This window comes from Sprattus sprattus (assembly GCF_963457725.1).
Source record: "Sprattus sprattus genome assembly, chromosome: 21".
Lineage (NCBI taxonomy): Eukaryota > Metazoa > Chordata > Actinopteri > Clupeiformes > Clupeidae > Sprattus > Sprattus sprattus.
Window position 1 is genome coordinate 2,340,409 of NC_137919.1, and position 19,487 is coordinate 2,359,895.

General features: G+C 44.0%; 2 protein-coding genes across 2 annotated transcripts in view; both read left to right on the forward strand.

Moving 5' to 3' along the window:
- Positions 1 to 661: 661 nt before the first annotated feature.
- Positions 662 to 9,185, forward strand: LOC308382357 (NACHT, LRR and PYD domains-containing protein 3-like; the record flags this gene model as incomplete). The annotated part of the gene is made up of 7 exons (XM_080860076.1): positions 662 to 971; positions 3,018 to 3,346; positions 3,630 to 4,826; positions 6,405 to 6,595; positions 7,168 to 7,251; positions 7,905 to 7,982; positions 8,849 to 9,185. The coding sequence occupies 7 exons, from the start codon at positions 662 to 664 to the stop codon at positions 9,183 to 9,185; spliced, it is 2,526 nt and encodes an 841-aa protein (XP_080716202.1).
- A 1,171-nt stretch (positions 9,186 to 10,356) lies between these two features.
- The window catches only part of larp7 (La ribonucleoprotein 7, transcriptional regulator), a gene marked incomplete at its 3' end in the record, with an annotated part of 11,824 nt that continues 2,693 nt past the window's right edge, over positions 10,357 to 19,487 (forward strand). Inside the window, exons 1-11 of the mRNA XM_080859799.1 lie at positions 10,357 to 10,464; positions 10,783 to 11,019; positions 11,193 to 11,293; positions 11,544 to 11,627; positions 13,204 to 13,368; positions 13,753 to 13,855; positions 15,068 to 15,544; positions 15,926 to 16,070; positions 17,122 to 17,264; positions 18,264 to 18,376; positions 19,245 to 19,404. Of these exons, the coding sequence (XP_080715925.1) occupies positions 10,803 to 11,019; positions 11,193 to 11,293; positions 11,544 to 11,627; positions 13,204 to 13,368; positions 13,753 to 13,855; positions 15,068 to 15,544; positions 15,926 to 16,070; positions 17,122 to 17,264; positions 18,264 to 18,376; positions 19,245 to 19,404 (1,708 nt within the window). The 5' untranslated portion in view covers positions 10,357 to 10,464; positions 10,783 to 10,802. The remainder of the gene's footprint in view (positions 10,465 to 10,782; positions 11,020 to 11,192; positions 11,294 to 11,543; positions 11,628 to 13,203; positions 13,369 to 13,752; positions 13,856 to 15,067; positions 15,545 to 15,925; positions 16,071 to 17,121; positions 17,265 to 18,263; positions 18,377 to 19,244; positions 19,405 to 19,487) is intronic.

The following is a 19,487-nucleotide window of genomic DNA, read 5'->3' on the forward strand; positions in this document are numbered from 1 at the left end:
TATATTTGAAAACTAGAAGATTCAAGCTTTCTCAGGGTGTTAGTTTTATGTTTGGAGGACAAAAACTCGCGGAGATTTTACATTCTATTAATAGAAATACCACCAAACGCCCCACGGGCGCAGATCGTTTTGGAAGGGTTAAATATATCATTGCATCTGGCATTAGGATAGTGAAGTACAAATTTACTTTATTATGAAAGAGAAACTGCAGTTTGGAAGCTCTCCTTTCTACATAGCACTCAAGAATATGTTTCTGATTCCTTTTTTAAAAGACATACAGACACCTATATTTAGACAAAGGCATACAGACACCTATATTTAGACAAATACAGACCATATTTGGATAATATCCTATGCTTCCTTAAAAGCCAAAAACAATTTACTTCCTGTTTTTTTCTTTTTCGTGTCTGTGTGTGTGTGTGTGTGTGTTTATTCCACGTGTGAGGCACGGAGTGAGTTCTGCGTTCCACCCCTCCACCCCCTCTCTCTCTAAACATACACAAACACTGAAATACGAAATCTGTGCCACACTGCCAGGGCACTGCACCGCTTCAACCACCGCTTCCCTAGATCTCGTGGGAACATATCAAAAGCAGAGTAGTCAAAAGTTGTTCACTTTTCAAGCCGAATCCAGGTTGGTTATGAAGGAGGACATTATAGCATGGCTGTGACGAGGACACCCGGGTCTGGCCTGAGGACCCTGACGGAGACGCGTGAGAGTCTGGTCGACCGGGTGGAGGAACACATCGATGTCCTGCTCGAGACGCTGCTATCCACGGAGGTGTTCACGCGCGATGACCGTGAGGAGGTGCTGTGCGCGGGGGGGCCCAGAGGCAGAGTGCGGAAGGTACTGGACATCCTTGACTGCAAAGGCGAAGAGGCTGCCGGAACGTTTCTTCTGGCTGTTAGCCAACTGAGTGACATTAGAGCGAAGGTGTCAGTGCAGAGCATCGTCCCGATCCACATAGGAGGTAAGAGCCAGAGCAATGCTGCCATGCAGCTTCAGGCTAGTTCCACTATTTATCCCTGGTAGTTTGTGCTGTTTATGTCTTCAGAGCCAGTTTCACTAATAAGGCTTTTTTTATTCCGATAAAGTGAGTTACACCATGTAACTGGCAGCTGTATTGAAGTATGTGTTGTATACAAGGCTAATGAATATACGACGATATAAGAGATAAAATCACGTGAAAGTGTGGAAGTGTTTGTGTTTTTAGAGGGTGACTCTAGTTCAGTGTCATAATTGTATTGTATTTATTGTTATAAATAGCATACTTTGATAATATTGAACTGAGTATATTCCTTGGACTACCATTAGTCTTGATGCACAACAGGTGTATGGAAGCTGTTTCATTTACCGCGACTACTCACATGATACAATGTCCAGTACAAGCAGGGGGGGGGGGGGGGGGGGGGGGGGGGTATAGCCATTGTAAGAATATGAAGTTTTGCTTTTCACTTTTGTCATTAATACGTAGTGGCAATTTTTGTTAAATCCAGTTCTTATTGTAATACAACACTCACCACAACACAGCCTACAGCAAACAATTACAGTAAACATACAGAAATATATTGATATTATATTTCTGATAGATAAATTATATTAAGACGTTAATATTAATGAGACAGAGACCAGCAATCAGAATTTCAGTGCTTTATGTTTTTGCAAAAAGAGGGAGAGTGTCACAACCAAATATCATGAACAAACTCCAAAGAAAAGCTGGGCGCAGCCAGCCTTTGTGTATGTATAAAAAAAAACATGTTTCATGAGCAGACAAGGGGCGTTATTTTCCCATCCCATCGCTACAGAAGTTACAGAAGATGATCTCAGAACATGTCCTTGAGAGAAGAACGGTATGCATGACTATCAGTACAAAATCACAGCAAGACAGTAGGCCTCAGCAAACAGGATAAGCATTCAGATTTAAAATAAAATAACAATGTCCTCCTTACATTTCTCTTATCAATTTCCCACAAAAAACACACAATACACACCATCACATTTCATCATCACTTATATGGAACAGGAGTTTTGTAGTTTTTGTAAAGAAAATCATTCAGTACCAAATAGGGATGTACTTTCCCTCCTTATTCTACTCCTTTTCCCTTCCCTTTCCCTTTCTCTTTCTCCTACTCCTTCTTTTTCTCCTACTCCTTTTCCCTTCCCTTCTCTTTCTCTTTCTCTTTCTCCTTTTCTTTCTCTTTCTCTTTTGTGGTGGAAAATATGTAAATGAAATCTTCCTAATCTGTGTGTATATTATTACCTTACATTATGTTAATCAGTATGTCTATGATAGTAAGCTGATAGAAAATAAAACCACAGTATGAGCTTCTCCACTGACATAAGATTGCAGAAGCCCTACCCACACACAATGGGTAGGGGAAGTCCCAAGTAACCGAAGCAGACCATAGGCCATTGTCCCCCCTTCCCCTGGATTATTGCCAAAAACCAAGATCACAATCGAGTTTGAATGAGTTCAGATTGAGGTTGAGTTGGTGCGCATGTGTCAACCAAAGACAGGTAGAGGTCAAGAATTGCAGCTGTGGAAATCCAACTCATCAGCAAAACTGGGTGCGGACTTGGGCCGATATGGCATCTGATAAGGCCATAGGCACTTCAAAGCTGGGAGGGGGGGCAGAAGATTTAGGGTGACATCTAATGTATATAAGCCATTGCAATCTTTGAATTGTCAGTGTTGTCACGAGACAAGCTCAGGTTTATGCTGTTGGTGTTGCTCTGACTGAATAAACCTTTGTTACTTCACACTTTGCCAGTTTGCTTGACTTTGTGAGAAATGTCATCATCAGTAGTAAAAACCTAGAGTTTTAACCAGATCAGAAGACAGTTTATTTTTTTTTACTTCCAAACTAAAAATCTGACACAACACTTTCTCTTTCTCTTTCTCTTTCTCTTTCTCTTTCTCTTTCTCTTTCTCCATCTCCTTCTCTTTCTCCTCCTCCTTCTCCCTTCCCTTCTCTTCCCTTCTCTTCCTCTTCCTCTGCATTTCCGTGTCTTCTAGAATATTCCAAAGTGATTCAGAAGCACAAGGCTGTTCTCCGTCGGCGGAGCGAGAGCATGCTGTCCTCCAACACGCGGCACGGCGAGAAGATCCCGTTCTCCCAGCGCTACGTCAACCTCCTGGTGGTGAAGGGCCACCACAGCCTTGAGCTGAAGAAGCACGAGGTGCTGACGTTCGGCCAGCGCCGTCTGGCTATGCAAGCTAAGGCCGTGGAGCAGCGGCTCATTAAGCCGGCGGAGCTCTTCACCAACGGCACCGGCTCGCGGCCACACAAGAGGGTGTTAGTGACCGGGGTGGCCGGTATCGGCAAAACGGTGCTGGTGCAGAAGGTACTATCCACACATGCACATGAACACTTTTGCACCACTTTCCACTACTTGCAGCTCTGTCACAAGTAAAGCACAATGTTATATGTATATGGTATATGTAAACATCCCACCACCATGTGTACATCTTCTCCCTATGTGTATTGTTTTTGTTTTTGTGTTTATTGTGATTTTTGTATTTATTGTGATTCATGTTTGTTTGTAAGTGTAAGCTACTGGATGACCTTAATTTTCCTCGGGATCAATAAAGTATCCATCTATCTATCTATCTATCTATCTATCTAAGATCCTATGTGACTTTGGTGGCAATGTGGAGCACCTGGAGTTTGACTTTATCATTCACCTGACCTTTCGGGACCTGAACCTTATTTCTAAGCCAGTCAGCTTCCGGGACCTGGTGCTTCGCAAAAATGGCCACCTCGCCAAATGTGTGGATACCATCCTGGCCAATGAGAGCAGCCTCCTGATCGTTCTGGACGGCTTCGACGAGTTCAAGCACTACAGGTCGTCTTGTGATGCGGACGTGTTTGTGACCAAGCCGGACGAGGAGGGCGAGGTCGCCGAGGTTCTCTCCAGTCTGATCCAAGGCGAACTCCTTCCGGAAGCATCCGTGCTGCTCACGAGCCGGCCGATGGCCGTCAGCTACGTCCCGGTGGGATCCATCGACTGCTTCGCCGTCATCACGGGATTCTCGTGCGCGGAGATCGGGGACTTCTTCCAGCGATACTTCCAGCAGGAACAGCTGGCCCAGGAGATGTTTGAGAAGGTTGTCGCTAACAAGCTAATGCTAACACTTTGCTACATCCCTGCCTTCTGCCACATCGTGTGCAGTATCCTGAAAGACAGCGACGGTCTGTCTGGAGGGAGCCCCAAAACAATGACCGACATATACACCCAGTATCTGGTAGCCTTACTGCGGACACACTCCCTCGGACGAGCTGAAGTTTACGGTGATAAACGAGAAGATTTGACTGAAGAACAGAGACTGAGAGAGATTGTACTGAAACTAGGTAAACTGGCCTACCAAAAACTGATGGACCACGAGACACTCTTCTACCGCAGAGACATGGAGGCTGTGCAGTTACTCGACTGTGCGCTCAGCAGCACCTTCCTGGACAAGACTTCCGTGCAGGAGCCGGGCTTCACCGAGGACGTCTTCTCCTTCACACACCTCACCGTCCAGGAGTTCTTCGCTGCGCTTCACTGCTCCATGGCAGGCGGGTTCTCCCCTGACGTCTCAAAACACATCTCCAGCCTTAACCAGGACAACGACGACGACGCGGGACACCTGGACCTGTTTGCCCGGTTCCTATCGGGCCTCCTCTCCGAGCGGAACCAGAAGCTGCTATCAAGGGCGGTGGGGTTCGACCCGCCCGTGGCCCAAGCCCAGGTGTACCGTGAGGGGCTTCTGAGGAAGCTCCAGGCCAGGTGTGAAGACGGAGGCCACATCCTCACCCACCTGCACTGCCTCTCCGAGCAGCAGGTACTTTATATACTTATCATCCTCACCCACCTGCACTCTATATACTTATCATCCTCACCCACCTGCACTGCCTCTTCGAGCAGCAGGTATACCAGTATACTCACCCACCTGCACTGCCTCTTCGAGCAGCAGGTATACCAGTATACTAACACCTGCACTCTATATACTTATCATCCTCACCCACCTGCACTGCCTCTTCGAGCAGCAGGTATACCAGTATACTTACCCACCTGCACTGCCTCTTCGAGCAGCAGGTACTTTATATACTTATCATCCTCACCCACCTGCACTGCCTCTTCGAGCAGCAGGTATACTTACACCTGCACTTTATATACTTATCATCCTCACCCACCTGCACTGCCTCTTCGAGCAGCAGGTACTTTATATACTTATCATCCTCACCCACCTGCACTGCCTCTTCGAGCAGCAGGTATACCAGTACACCTGCACTTTATATACTTATCATCCTCACCCACCTGCACTGCAGCAGGTATACCAGTATACTTACACCGACACTTTATAAACTTATCATCCTCACCCACCTGCACTGCCTCTTCGAGCAGCAGGTATACCAGTATACTTACACCTGCACTTTATATACTTATCATCCTCACCCACCTGCACTGCCTCTTTGAGCAGCAGGTATACCAGTACACTTACACCTGCACTTTATATACTTATCATCCTCACCCACCTGCACTGCAGCAGGTATACCAGTATACTTACACCTGCACTTTATATACTTATCATACCTCACCCACCTGCACTGCCTCTTTGAGCAGCAGGTATACAAGTATACTTACACCTGCACTCTATATACTTATCATCCTCACCCACCTGCACTGCAGCAGGTATACCAGTATACTTACACCTGCACTTTATATACTTATCATCCTCACCCACCTGCACTGCAGCAGGTATACCAGTATACTTACACCTGCACTTTATATACTTATCATACCTCACCCACCTGCACTGCCTCTTTGAGCAGCAGGTATACAAGTATACTTACACCTGCACTCTATATACTTATCATCCTCACCCACCTGCACTGCAGCAGGTATACCAGTATACTTACACCTGCACTTTATATACTTATCATACCTCACCCACCTGCACTGCCTCTTTGAGCAGCAGGTATACCAGTATACTAACACCTGCACTTTATATACTTATAAAGTATACCAGTATACTTACACCTGCACTCTATATACTTATCATACCTCACCCACCTGCACTGCCTCTTCGAGCAGCAGGTACTTTATATACTTATCATCCTCACCCACCTGCACTGCCTCTTCGAGCAGCAGGTACTTTATATACTTATCATACCTCACCCACCTGCACTGCCTCTTCGAGCAGCAGGTACTTTATATACTTATCATACCTCACTCCTACCTCAATTGCTGCTAGTCTCAATTCTGTTTATATTACAAGTCTGTGTCATTTTCTAACTCTTACTGTACATATCATATTTATTCACTTGTTCCACTTTACATTTGCACATACTTAGCACTTTTTTTTTGCATTTTTTTTTATCTAATCTTATCTGAAAAAAAGGATGACACCCTGCTCCAGGAGTTCCGTCCCGGCGCGCTGAGGGTCAACCTGAGCGACGTCAGCCTCTCACCCATGGACTACACCGTGATCACGCACTTCCTGCGGGAGACGACGGGCGCCATCACAGAGCTGGACCTCACAGGGACCAACGTCTCTGCCGAGTCCCTCGCTGACCTGCAGCCTCACCTGAGCAGGTGTAAAAGCCTCTGGTGGGTTGAGTTACCTCAGCTGGTGACAGTGTCTTCAAAACGCTCTTCTGTTTTGTATAAACAAATATTAAGGTTTCAGTTACTGTTTCCTATTTACTGTCTAAGTAACTAATCAATAATATCATTATTTTATAATAGATAAGCATTATGATTTCAAAAGCTTCTAAACTACCATATAGAAATGATAGAAATAACACATGAATATACATATATATTATGTGTGTGTGTGTGTGTGTGTGTGTGTGTGTGTGTGTGTCATTTCTATGACCATTATTCTGTAAATATTCACTTGTCTCATTGAGCCACGTGCAGCAGACCGAGGGGAGTATAAACCACACAAATACTGACATGTCATGTGTTTTTTGTTTAGGCTTGGTGAAAACACCCTTGACATGGAGGCAATACAGGTCATTGCTCAAGTGATACAATCTTCAGAGACCCTAACATATCTGGGGTATGTTTACAATACACTTTACGTCATAGGGATACCCAGCAAGAAGGACCCAGCAGAATTCCTCTGTATCCTCTGTATTCCAAGATGATCGCCATATGGCTTATTGACATCTCTATAGTTTAGGATGGGCTGATATCGGAGACGAGGAGGTTCTGGTGCTGGCAGACGCCATTAGGAGCAGACAGTCCTTGCGGGAGATATGGTGAGTTTCAGAACGTGACTGGGCAGAACGGACTTCCTCTTAGACGACTCGTTGCCTTACCTTCCTGTGTGGAGAAACTATGCCAGACGCCCAGGGGTTTCCCCCTGGTCCCATGCCTGACCATCTGATCTGCCTTTGTTTACTTTCTGTAACGTGTTGGCACATAGCATGCAATAAAACCGTACTTCTGCTTTGTGAATGAACGAAATCATCTATAAAGAACAAAACCAAAACTGAAATCATAGTGATTTGTTTGGGCTGAGCTCGGTTGAGCCAGTTCTGGTTTTGAAATGCAGAAAGGATAACTTTTAATTGAGTTGGGTCAACAGACTCTCTATAAATAATATATAATAATACAAACAACCTGGGATAATTCCATTGTGTCATTGGTTGTGCTACTTATTTGCATGTAGATGAAATTGTTGCTGTGGGTTAGTGGGTTGGGAGTGTTTGCATCTGTCCAAGTTTAGTGGTCAAAGTGAGCAAGAAGTTTCACTTGACCCAGTGCCAGCTGACATGGGAAATGTACTGATAGTATTAACTAAGGAATGGTGATATGATCCTAGGTGCTTTAATTTATTCATAGATTTGATTAGTTATAGAATAATCAATTTATTTGATCATTTCTTTTTGATTTATTTGATCATCTGCAGGATGGAAGGTAACAGGATCAGCTATCGTGGCCTTTCCGCTCTGACAGCATTGACTCCATCCCCACTGCAAGCAGTAGTGTGAGTAAACTATCAAAGTAATAATTATTATCATTATTATATGGCAATAAACTATCAAAGTAATAATTATTATCATTATTATATGGCAATAAACTATCAAAGTAATAATTATTATCATTATTATATGGCAATAAACTATCAAATTAATAATTATTATCATTATTATATGGCAATAAACTATCAAAGTAATAATTATTATCATTATTATATGGCAATAAACTATCAAATTAATAATTATTATCATTATTATATGGCAATAAACTATCAAAGTAATAATTATTATCATTATTATATGGCAATAAACTATCAAAGTAATAATTATTATCATTATTATATGGCAATAAACTATCAAAGTAATAATTATTATCATTATTATATGGCAATAAACTATCAAAGTAATAATTATTATCATTATTATATGGCAATAAACTATCAAAACAATGATTCGCCTGACTAAGGCGTCGGTCATGGAGCCGGCCACAGTGGTTTAACATGCCATAGAGGCAACTACAGTAATTTCACACTTCTTAAAAGGAAATTTAGGATTTTTTTAACCTTGGCCCTATTTTTATAGTTTCAGTTTCTGTCTCAGAGAATATTATTTTAGAATCGATAGCTGTCGAAATTATGTCACTGGTGACTGTTTTAAGAATTCTGATACATAATCAACATATTATGGAAAATAATATGGTATAGACATGGAAGACATACATACATACATACATACATACAGACAGACAGACAGACAGACAGACAGACAGACAGACAGACAGACAGACAGACAGACAGACAGACAGACAGACAGACAGACAGACAGACAGACAGACAGAACATACATAGAATGAATCAACCTGACTCCTTTGCAGTGCGATTTGGAATGAGGTGAGTGAGGAGGAGGCCGTGCCCCTGAACAGCGTCTCCTCGGACGGCCAGTGCTTCACCGTGGCCTTCACCAACGACCGCGTGTGGGAGGAGTGGAGCACGTGGGTCCTGCAGCGCTGCGAGGGGAGCAGCACGGAGAAGCTGGTCAGCGTTCTCCACAAGGTCTGCCAGAGCTCCCGCTGCCGTCTGGACATCCCCTGGACGCGGAGCTTTTACCGGAAACTTCTGGAGCTCATCAGAACTCGGATTGACAAGTGCGGCGACGACGACGACGATGTGCGGAAGAGACTTGAGAAGTTTGCGTCTATTGTGGAGAGCTGATGTTTTCGTCATTTTTGGGCGAATGCAACTTAATTCCAATGGAAGGTTTTTGTTATCAGACCATCATCTCTGTGAGATTGTTTGTTATTGTACATGTCTACAATATAATACATTATTATATTATTATTTATTTATCTTTTGAAGCAATGTTGTCTTTATTCTGTCTACTCTACTGTCTACTCTGTGATCTATCTCACACACATGCACAAATGAGCGAAGACCTTTTGCATGTGTTTATTAGGATACATATAAAAATTTCTATGTTACATAGTAATACATGAGCAGGAATTGTACACAGACTACAGTGAAGAGCTGTTTTGAAAATAAAATGGTGAGATCTGAAGAGTTGTTTAATACTTTACTTAAATTCTCATGGAACATAGACCTTGAGCAGGTGGACGAGCTTCTGCATAGTACGCCTTTATTGTTGCATCTTTCTGTGAAGGAAGGTGTTTATAGTAGAATACATTATTTTATATTAAAGGGCTCAGTAGGCCAAGCAAATTCATACCTGTATTTTTAGAAGAACCCTATTACCTCTAATTAGTTTTACATACAATCTTTATATGTTAAAACGAACCTGTAATTGCACACAGAACATACATCATGGGTAAAACAGTAATCAAATGTATCATTTCATCAGAAACAACGCAGTGTTCATACATTTGAATACAATTACTACTATCAAGTTATTTTATCGGCGGACACATTTATACAATTTTACCAAAGCCATATTCTGTCATGGGATATACGTATTTGAAGCATTTAAATAAAATATGATACGTCTAGATTATCTAAGGTTACACCGGTTCGTAATAAATAATTATATTAAAAAAAAAAAAAGCACGCTTTCTTACTAGTGTGTATGTAGTTTATTTCTTTGTTGCTTTTTTGTTCGATTGGATTCTAGAACCTCACGCCCCTTTCTTAAATTTTCGCGCTACTCCTTGACGTCATTGACAAGCGACAACAGGCTTCCCATGTATTAAGCCTGCTAAGTTAATAAAATGTCATTAAGAATTAAATTACACGAATAAATGAATTCACAACCAGTTGTAAATTATTGTCTCGCTTTATGTAAGATCTTTCGATTTGTTTACGCCATTGTTTGAAACGCCATTAAAATACTTTCATACTTTCCTTTTTACCATGAAGGACCCCTGGGGGTACCCAACGAATCAATGACGTCTGTGTGCGCTTGTATGCTTCTCCCAATGTGATACTACTATAAGGCGAAGTTTGCCGAATAGAAGCGTAAACCTGTGAAACTGAAGATAAGGTAAAGATACGGCTTCCTGGTGACATACATTTGTCAGTGCTTGGTGCATTTTAGTGACATTTGATTGTGTTGTCTGGAGACTTCGAGTTGGCTAACTCGTCACAAGCCAGTGTTGTTGATTAGCTTGCTAATTAATAACGTTGTTACATTGACGAGTTGCACCATAGTAAACATTAGCTCAAGTGTAACTTGGTCACAGGGCTATGAACTATAGTGCGCCATGCAATGCTATTGATTTAACGTATTCTAGTTGTCGAGCTTTGTATCATTGTTGTGTCCGTTATAGCTAACACGAACCATACCGAACATGACTTCTAGGTTTTGACCAGACGCCAGTCATGACTGACACCGAGAAGAAACCTTCGGGAGGAGAAACCTCCACCAAAAACACAAGCAAGGAGATAGAGATGGAGAAGGAGAAGGATAAAAAGAAGCGATCTCGAGTGAAACAGTTACTGGCAGATGTCAAAAAACAAGTGGACTTCTGGTTTGGCGACGCAAACCTCCACAAGGACAGGTTTCTGAAGCAACTCATTACCGAGTCCAGAGATGGATGTAAGCCTAAACGTTATTTCTGAGAATAAACCATATGTACCTTTAGTAATATCTATGACCCACATCTTCGTGGAAATGACATCTCTCTTAATACATTATAGCATTGGTGACTGTATCGCTAATGAAATGATCTCTCAATCTTTCCTTGTATGTGCTCGTGTTTCTGCACACAGACGTAGACATATCTGTGTTGCCAACATTTAACCGAATGAAAAAGCTCACCACAGATGAGAAGTTGATTGCCAGAGCGTTGAAAAACTCTTCAACTGTAGAGGTAAGCTTAGTATTACATTTTTAATATAAAATCTTTATTCAGCTTGTTGTTAACACACTGCTCTTGCACTCAACTAAACATATGAATATTAGTTTTATTTCTATCAACCTAAGCCTCAAGTAAAACTTAATGTGTACGTATATTTGTTAGATGTTAAAAATAAACTAAAATGCTTGCAGTTGTTTTAAATAAGTTATATCATTATAGATCATTGTATGCGTCATACATCGCCTCAATGTCTGTTTTATAGGTCAACCTCGAAGGAACAAAAGTTCGCAGGAAACGTCCCCTCGGAGAGGATCCAAAAGATGTGGATCAGCGAACAGTCTATGTGGTGAACAATGTTTTACTTTGTAAAGGGAACAATCTGTCACTAACCACACATATACACATTGGAGGATGATGCTGACATGTTTAGACAGAGGAGATTGCTCTATGTCCAAGCTAACATGTTGGTTAGAAAATTCCACCACTGTACATATGATGTTAAAATGTATTTGTTTAGAGCCTACTGCACCCCTCTCTATACAGCTCCACTCTGGGTGAATTACAAGAAGGAGAGCTTGCGTAAATTGAAAGTAGCCTATAATGACTGTCTTAGGATACTCCTGAAGAAACCCAGGAGTACTAGAGCCAGTCAGCTGTTTTGTAATATGGGTCTTACCACCTTCATGGCCTTGCTGAGGAACCTTACTTTTAAGTTTATGTGTCGGCTGGACCGCTCTTCAAATGTATTAATTGATCTGATGACAGACCCTGGTCGCAGCTCTGTCAAGTACACATCTAAGATCTGGGAACACTGGCATAAGTGCCTTTTTTAGCCCTTCTTTCCTTGTGTATTTATATGTATTTATGAATGTATATTTATATGTAATTTATTGATTTTATGTATTGTACATCTCCCATGTGGGCCTTGAGCCTGTAATAAAGTTTATTATTATATAGGGCTCTAGTTTGAGAGCGAAAACGGCTGACGGAAATGGCACACGGTTTCATAACAGTAGACATGCTTGAGACAGAGAGGCACAGGTGTGGTCAAAGGCAGAAAGTAGGCAGAACCAGGTAAACGTTAATTACTGAAGAGTTTTTGTTAAAACTGACTCATAGCATTGATGACAATCCCTTTTAAACAAAGTACCTCAGACAAGATTACAATGGAAGAAGATGGTAACATCGCCGCGGGCTCTGGACGGTGGAGTGCTACTTCTGTTGCTCAGATCAGTCATCGTTGACACGTAATTGTAGCTTGTCCAATATGTTTTAAAATGCCCAAGCCATATCCTTTCCCAGGAGGTCTGGGTGCGGTGAAGCTCTGCACCAGCGTGGCAGGAGCTCTGGGAGTTGTACTTTCAGAGAATGTAGTTGAAACTGTCCAGAATAGGGCCATTTTCTTCCATTGTAGTTTAGTCTGACCCATTCAGTTTTAAGGGATTGCTCGACAGAATAGGGCCATTTTCCTCCATTGTAGTTTAGTCTGACTAGTTTAGTCTGACCCATTCAGTTATAAGGGATTGCCGACAATGCTATTGGCTGGCTTTTTCCAAACCTTTGACTACTGAAGTTCAGCTAGGCCCACTTAATGCCTTTGATCACACCTTTACTGCTTGTGCAAAAGTGCGCATGCGCTGCTGTTTCCGCTAGCCGTTTTCACCATCAGAATAGATCCCTCAGCTGAAATAAAAATGTGAAATGTGATTATTATTTTTTTACCTTTACATCAGAATATAAGCCATAGCCATTATGGGCCACGCCTTACAATTTCTTTTGTCAGCATGGTCTGTGACTTCCAAATTTTGTTAATTTCCTTATATTTCGCTAGGATCGGAGGAATGTCCTTAGAGGATCTAGGTTTTCTTTCATTTTTCATGCCCGGTGCTGATGTGTGCCCGTTAAATGGCCTCTTCCCCCAGGAACTGCTGCCCAAGGGTGTGACCCACGGCTGGATAGAGCGAGTGTTCAGCCAGTGTGGCAGCATCGTGTACATCAGTCTGCCCAGGTACAAGTCCACCTACCATCCCAAAGGTTTCGCCTTCGTTGAGTTTGAAACCGTGGAGCAGGCCCTGAAAGCCAAAGAGGTGAGTGACGTCACTGCTAGCGTCAGTAGGAGGAAGGCTAACACCTAGACGGGAACATTCCAGTAAAAGAAAGCATTCATCAGCAATGGCAGATTTATTATTTTTTTGTTGATGAATGATGCAGCCTCTCCTTAAGTTTAGCTGAATATACAACCAATGTATTCATATGTTGATAGATAATTAAGATTATATATACTGTAACACTAATGAATGAATGAATTGTGTATATGTTTAGGGCTTTTTTGCTATGGTAGTTCACTGTAGAAGACATCTTGGCATAGGCACGTGACGCATGTTGATGGTGTGGAGGCGCTTCTTGTCTAGTTTGACTGAGACACCAACGCTGGTTTTTCTGAAGCTGTGAGTGTCTTTCTCTCTGGGCAGATGCTGAACAACCCCCCCGGGGACGCCCCCCGCAAGCCTGGCATCTTCCCCAAGGTCCGGAAGAACAAACCCCTGCCCCAGCTCACAGCGGACGACTCGCGAGGTACCGGGCTCGACAAAACTGTTACTTAGTAGCGTGACTGTGGCGCCCTAATCAGGCTGTTTGTGAGAGTTTGCCCTCTCCTTGGGCAGTTTGTGAGAGTTTGCCCTCTCATAGGGCAGTGTGTGAGAGTTTGCCCTCTCATAGGGCAGTTTGTGAGAGTTTGCCCTCTCCTAGAGCAGTTTGTGAGAGTTTGCCCCCTACTAGGGCAGTTTGTGAGAGTTTACCCTCTCCTAGGGCAGTTTGTGAGAGTTTGCCCTCTCCTAGGGCAGTTTGTGAGAGTTTGCCCTCTCATAGGGCAGTTTGTGAGAGTTTGGCCTCTCATAGGGCAGTTTGTGAGAGTTTGGCCTCTCATAGGGGGCAGTTTGTGAGAGTTTGCCCTCTCATAGGGGGCAGTCTGTGAGAGTTTACCCTCTCCTAGGGCAGTTTGTGAGAGTTTGCCCTCTCCTTGGGCAGTTTGTGAGAGTTTGCCCTCTCATAGGGCAGTTTGTGAGAGTTTGCCCTCTCATAGGGCAGTTTGTGAGAGTTTACCCTCTCCTTGGGCAGTTTGTGAGAGTTTGCCCTCTCCTTGGGCAGTTTGTGAGAGTTTGCCCTCTCCTAGGGCAGTTTGTGAGAGTTTGCCCTCTCCTAGGGCAGTTTGTGAGAGTTTGCCCTCTCATAGGGCAGTTTGTGAGAGTTTGCCCTCTCCTAGGGCAGTTTGTGAGAGTTTGCCCTCTCCTAGCGATCAAGGTCATGGTCTTGGTACTGGGTTTTAATAAAAACACTGTGTTAGGTCAAGATGTTTTACGGCCCTGATTATATTAAAGTGCCTCTTATATATATGTAAGGTGTATATGGAAAGTAGTTCCAAATAGAGTGCCACATGAGTACTATGAAGGGTGCCAGTAACAATAATGATATTCTTTGCACATGTGACTATGGCCCTGAGAATCTTGCCAAATCTCCATTCCATTCCAAGTTCCATTGGAGTATGCAAAAGTTCACTCAGCTGACCTTTGGAACTAGAGTGTTTGTGTGAGGCATGACTTGTGTATAGGTACATGTGAGATGTCCACCATTCTGCAAGTCTAGGCTGAGCAGACCTGCATGGTCTTAAATGACTCCATTTCCATGAAGCGTTTACAGTGTTCAAGCGCCTAGAGGCAATTGTATTGTTATGGCGCTATAGAAATCAAATTTAATTGAATTGAATTATTCTTGACCTCCTGTCTTCAGAGGAAGACGAGGACGAGAAGAAGAAGAAAAAGAAGAAGAAATCTCGCAGCGCCCGGAAGGAGGCTGCCACTCAACCCACGGCCATGGAGACGGCCAATGAGCCGGAGGAGAAGAGCGGGCAGGCTGAGCCTGGAGACGTGAAGAGCCACCAGCCGCGGCCAGATGAGGGCGCCGTAGAGCCCGTGGGGGCAGTGGAGGGGGAGGGTCAGGTGAAGACCCCCGCCAAGCGTGCTGAGAAGAAAAGACGGAGGTCCCAGAGCTCGGAGAAGACAGAGGGTGGCGGCCAGGACGAGATGCCCGCCAAGATGAGAAGGAGGTCCCAGAGCACGGACATGCCAGAGGGTGGCGGGCTGAACGAGATGCCCGCCAAGATGAGACGGAGGTCCCTGAGCACGGAGAAGACAGAGGGAAGTGGGTTGGACGAGATGCCCGCCAAGATGAGGAAGCTGGAGGAAGAGTCCGAGAGTGAGATGAAGGGTAGGTAATATTTGACAAAAACTGTAAAAAGAAATTATGAATGTATGTGTTTTATCCCATTAATCTACAGACAAACATATACAGTAGTATGGTGCTGGATATTTTTTTTTTCTGTTTAAGTTCCCTGTTGTCTTGACCATTACCTTTGTGCTTAGCATTTTGCTGTACCAGTTCATCTACAGTAAAATACACTGAGGCAGCCAGCTCCTCCCATTTTGTGTATGCTTGTCTACACGTGTCTGTGTTCAGCTGGCTGACTGTGTGTGTGTGTGTGTGTGTGTGTGTGTGTGTGTGTGTGTGTGTGTGTGTGTGTGTGTGTGTGTGTGTGTGTGTGTGTGTGTGTGTGTGTGTGTGTGTGTGTGTGTGTGTTCGTGTGTTCAGAGTCTGCGGTTGAAGGCGAGAAGCAGGAAGGTGTGGATGAGAAGAAGGATGACTCTCTGCTGAAGGCCAAGAGGAAACGCAAGAAGCAGCACAAGGAGCGCACCAAGATTGGAGAAGAGGTCATTCCCCTCAGAGTGCTCTCAAAGTACGACACACACACACACACACACACACACACACACACAGGCAGTCATACTCATTCTTTCTTCCTCTTTCATTCAAACACACACACATGCATGCACACACGTATGCTTGTCACACACATAAACACTTAAATACACACGCACTCACGCACACACACATTTGCATACACACACACACACACACACACACACACACACAAATACTCACACCAGTCATGTTCATTTCTTCCCCTTCAGTCAAAACACACACCCCCTCACACAGGATACACACACAGGATACATTCACAGGATGCACTCACATAGTGTAAACACTCTGACCAACACAAGCATGCTCTGACCAACTTGTAAACACATGTAGATGTAAACACATGCATATGCTCACACTATCTAAACAGCTCAACACAAGTGGTGTCACCATAATTGACAAATCCTCTAAAGGGTGCCCTCTTGTGGTGACTCAAGGAATTGAAGTGAAAATGGGCCATGATGTTCAAGCACTGGCCAATGCAGAATCCTCCAGTGGCTCCTTCCAACCAGTGGCACTCCAGATAACCTGTTATGTTATCACAGTGCTGTAATCTGTCCATTTGGGAGGTAAAAACAGCATTGAATTGGTTTAATTGGGAGTGTTTTGTCGTGTTAATGAGTTGGAACCCGGCACTGTAGCCTCTCTGGCCCTCTGCCCCCCTCACTGATCCATTTGGCCTGTCAACAGTGCTCACGGGGTTATTCCTGACCCTCTCTCTCTCTTGCTCTCTCTATGTCTGTCCCTCTCTCTCTCTCTCTCTCTGTCTCTTTCTCTCTCTCTCTCTCTCTCGCTTTCTCTCTCTCCATTGTCTCTCTCTATTTCACTCCCTCACTGCCATTTATACTGTTTTTCTCTCTCCTTTTCTCTCTCTCTGTCTCCCTCTTTCTCTCCCTCCCTCTCCCCCTCTTCTTCTCTCTTCCTCTACCTCCCCCCCGCCCCCTTCTCTCTCTCTTCCTCTTCCTCTCCCTTCCCCTATCTCCCCATCTCATTATGTGTGTGTGTGTGTGTGTGTGTGTGTGTGTTAGGAGGGAGTGGCTGGAGCTGAAACAGCAGTACCTGCAGCTCCAGAAGCACTCCATGGGCGCCCTGAAGAAGTCCATGACTCAGATCAAGACTGAGCCGGCCACCATGGAGTGTGACGCCGCCGCTCCGCAGGACCGGAACAACGGTACCGTCCGACCCAACTCACCTCTGTACCGTCCCACCCAACTCACCTCTGACCCCTCGACCCTCTGTACCGTCCCACCCAACTCACCCCTGACCTTACGACCCTCTGTAGACACCTCACAGCAACCCCGGGGGCATTCCAAACACGTGGTGTAGTGACTAAACCAGAACAGTTAACTCCAAGCGAGTAGTAAACCATCTAATAGAAGAGCCCTGTGGCTTTGCCAAGCAAGTAGTAAACCATCTAATAGAAGAGCCCTGTGGCTTTACCAAGCAAGTAGTAAACCATCTAATAGAAGAGCCCTGTGGCTTTACCAAGCAAGTAGTAAACCATCTAATAGAAGAGCCCTGTGGCTTTGCCAAGCAAGTAGTAAACCATCTAATAGAAGAGCCCTGTGGCTTTGCCAAGCAAGTAGTAAACCATCTAATAGAAGAGCCCTGTGGCTTTGTTTGGCTGGGAGAGTGAAGTCATACGGTGCAAACCCATGCCACCGTTGTGAGCGACGCGATCTCTAAAGCCAATGCATTTCAATGGGAGCCAATCCATTGTGACGTAAATTAGCGATCTGAGCGACGCGTCCGTTGAAAATTCGAACATGTTGAAACTTATGCAAATGAGGAGCGATATTTCCCGGCAGCAGCCAATGAGATTGTTTGGTGTCGTCTTTGACAGTTGGACTGTATGCTATTTCCACACGCTACACCACGCCCACTCAAAGCGATGGAAGTCGCTCACAACGGTGGCATGGGTTTGCACCGATAGGGCTTATATACCAGGTATACCACCTGCTCTGACTTATCCGGGTTAGTCGGTAAACCACCTGGTGCTTCTTAAGGGCTTGTCATTAACGAGATTGATGAGTGTCCTCTTCGAGTGCATTGATCTACATGTTTTTGTTTGCAACCCGGGACAACAATCAGGTCACTTTGAGGTCACTCCGTGTGAACATTCATATTTGATTGATTCATTCTTGTTTGTGTGTTTGTTTGTTTGTGACAGCTGTGGAGTGTAAACCGAGCATTAAAGAGGAACCCAAAGGCCCTCAGTTTGAGAGCGGGCTGATCGTCAAGATCACAGACACTCAGCCTCTGCCGGGGAAGAAGAGTGTGAAGGTAGTACTCCAGCACCTGTGTTCAAATCGATTGATTTACTCCAGCACCTGTGTTCAAATCGATTGATTTACTCCAGCACCTGTGTTCAAATCGATTGATTTACTCCAGCACCTGTGTTCAAATCGATTGATTTACTCCAGCACCTGTGTTCAAATCGATTGATTTACTCCAGCACCTGTGTTCAAATCGATTGATTTACTCCAGCACCTGTGTTCAAATCAATTGATTTACTCCAGCACCTGTGTTCAAATCGATTGATTTACTCAAGCACCTGTGTTCAAATTGATTGATTTACTCCAGCACCTGTGTTCAAATCCATTGATTTACTCCAGCACCTGTGTTCAAATCCATTGATTTACTCCAGCACCTGTGTTCAAATTGATTGATTTACTCCAGCACCTGTGTTCAAATCGATTGATTTACTCCAGCAGCTGTGTTCAAATTGATTGATTTACTCCAGCACTTGTGTTCAAATCGATTGATTTACTCCAGCACCTGTGTTCAAATCGATTGATTTACTCCAGCACATGTGTTCAAATCGATTGATTTACTCCAGGACCTGTGTTCAAATTGATTGATTTACTCCAGCACATGTGTTCAAATCGATTGATTTACTCCAGGACCTGTGTTCAAATCGATTGATTTACTTATTTGGGTTCTGATTTCATTTCTTTACATTTCATTCATACACTACTATCATTTTGTTTCTTTGTATAAAAATAGCTGACAGGAGTGTTACTCTCTCTCTCTCTGTGTGTGTGTGTGTGTGTGTGTGTGTGTGTGTGTGTGTGTGTGTGTGTGTGTGTGTGTGTGTGTGTGTGTGTGTGTGTGTGTGTGTGTGTGTGTGTGTGTGTGTGTGTTTTTTCAGGATGCTCTGTCTGAGTTCTCCCCGGTGGTGTATGTGGACATCCTGGAGGGGGACGCAGAGGGCCACGTGCGCTTTAAGACCGCAGGGGACGCCCAGGCAGTCATGGCCGCTCAGCCTCAGCTCCAGAAGCAACACAAATGGAACCTGGAGATTCTCTCTGGTGAGGCTCTCCTCTCTCTCTCTCTACATCTCTCTCTCTCTCTCTCTCTCTCTCTCTCTCTCTCTCTCTCTCTCTCTCTCTCT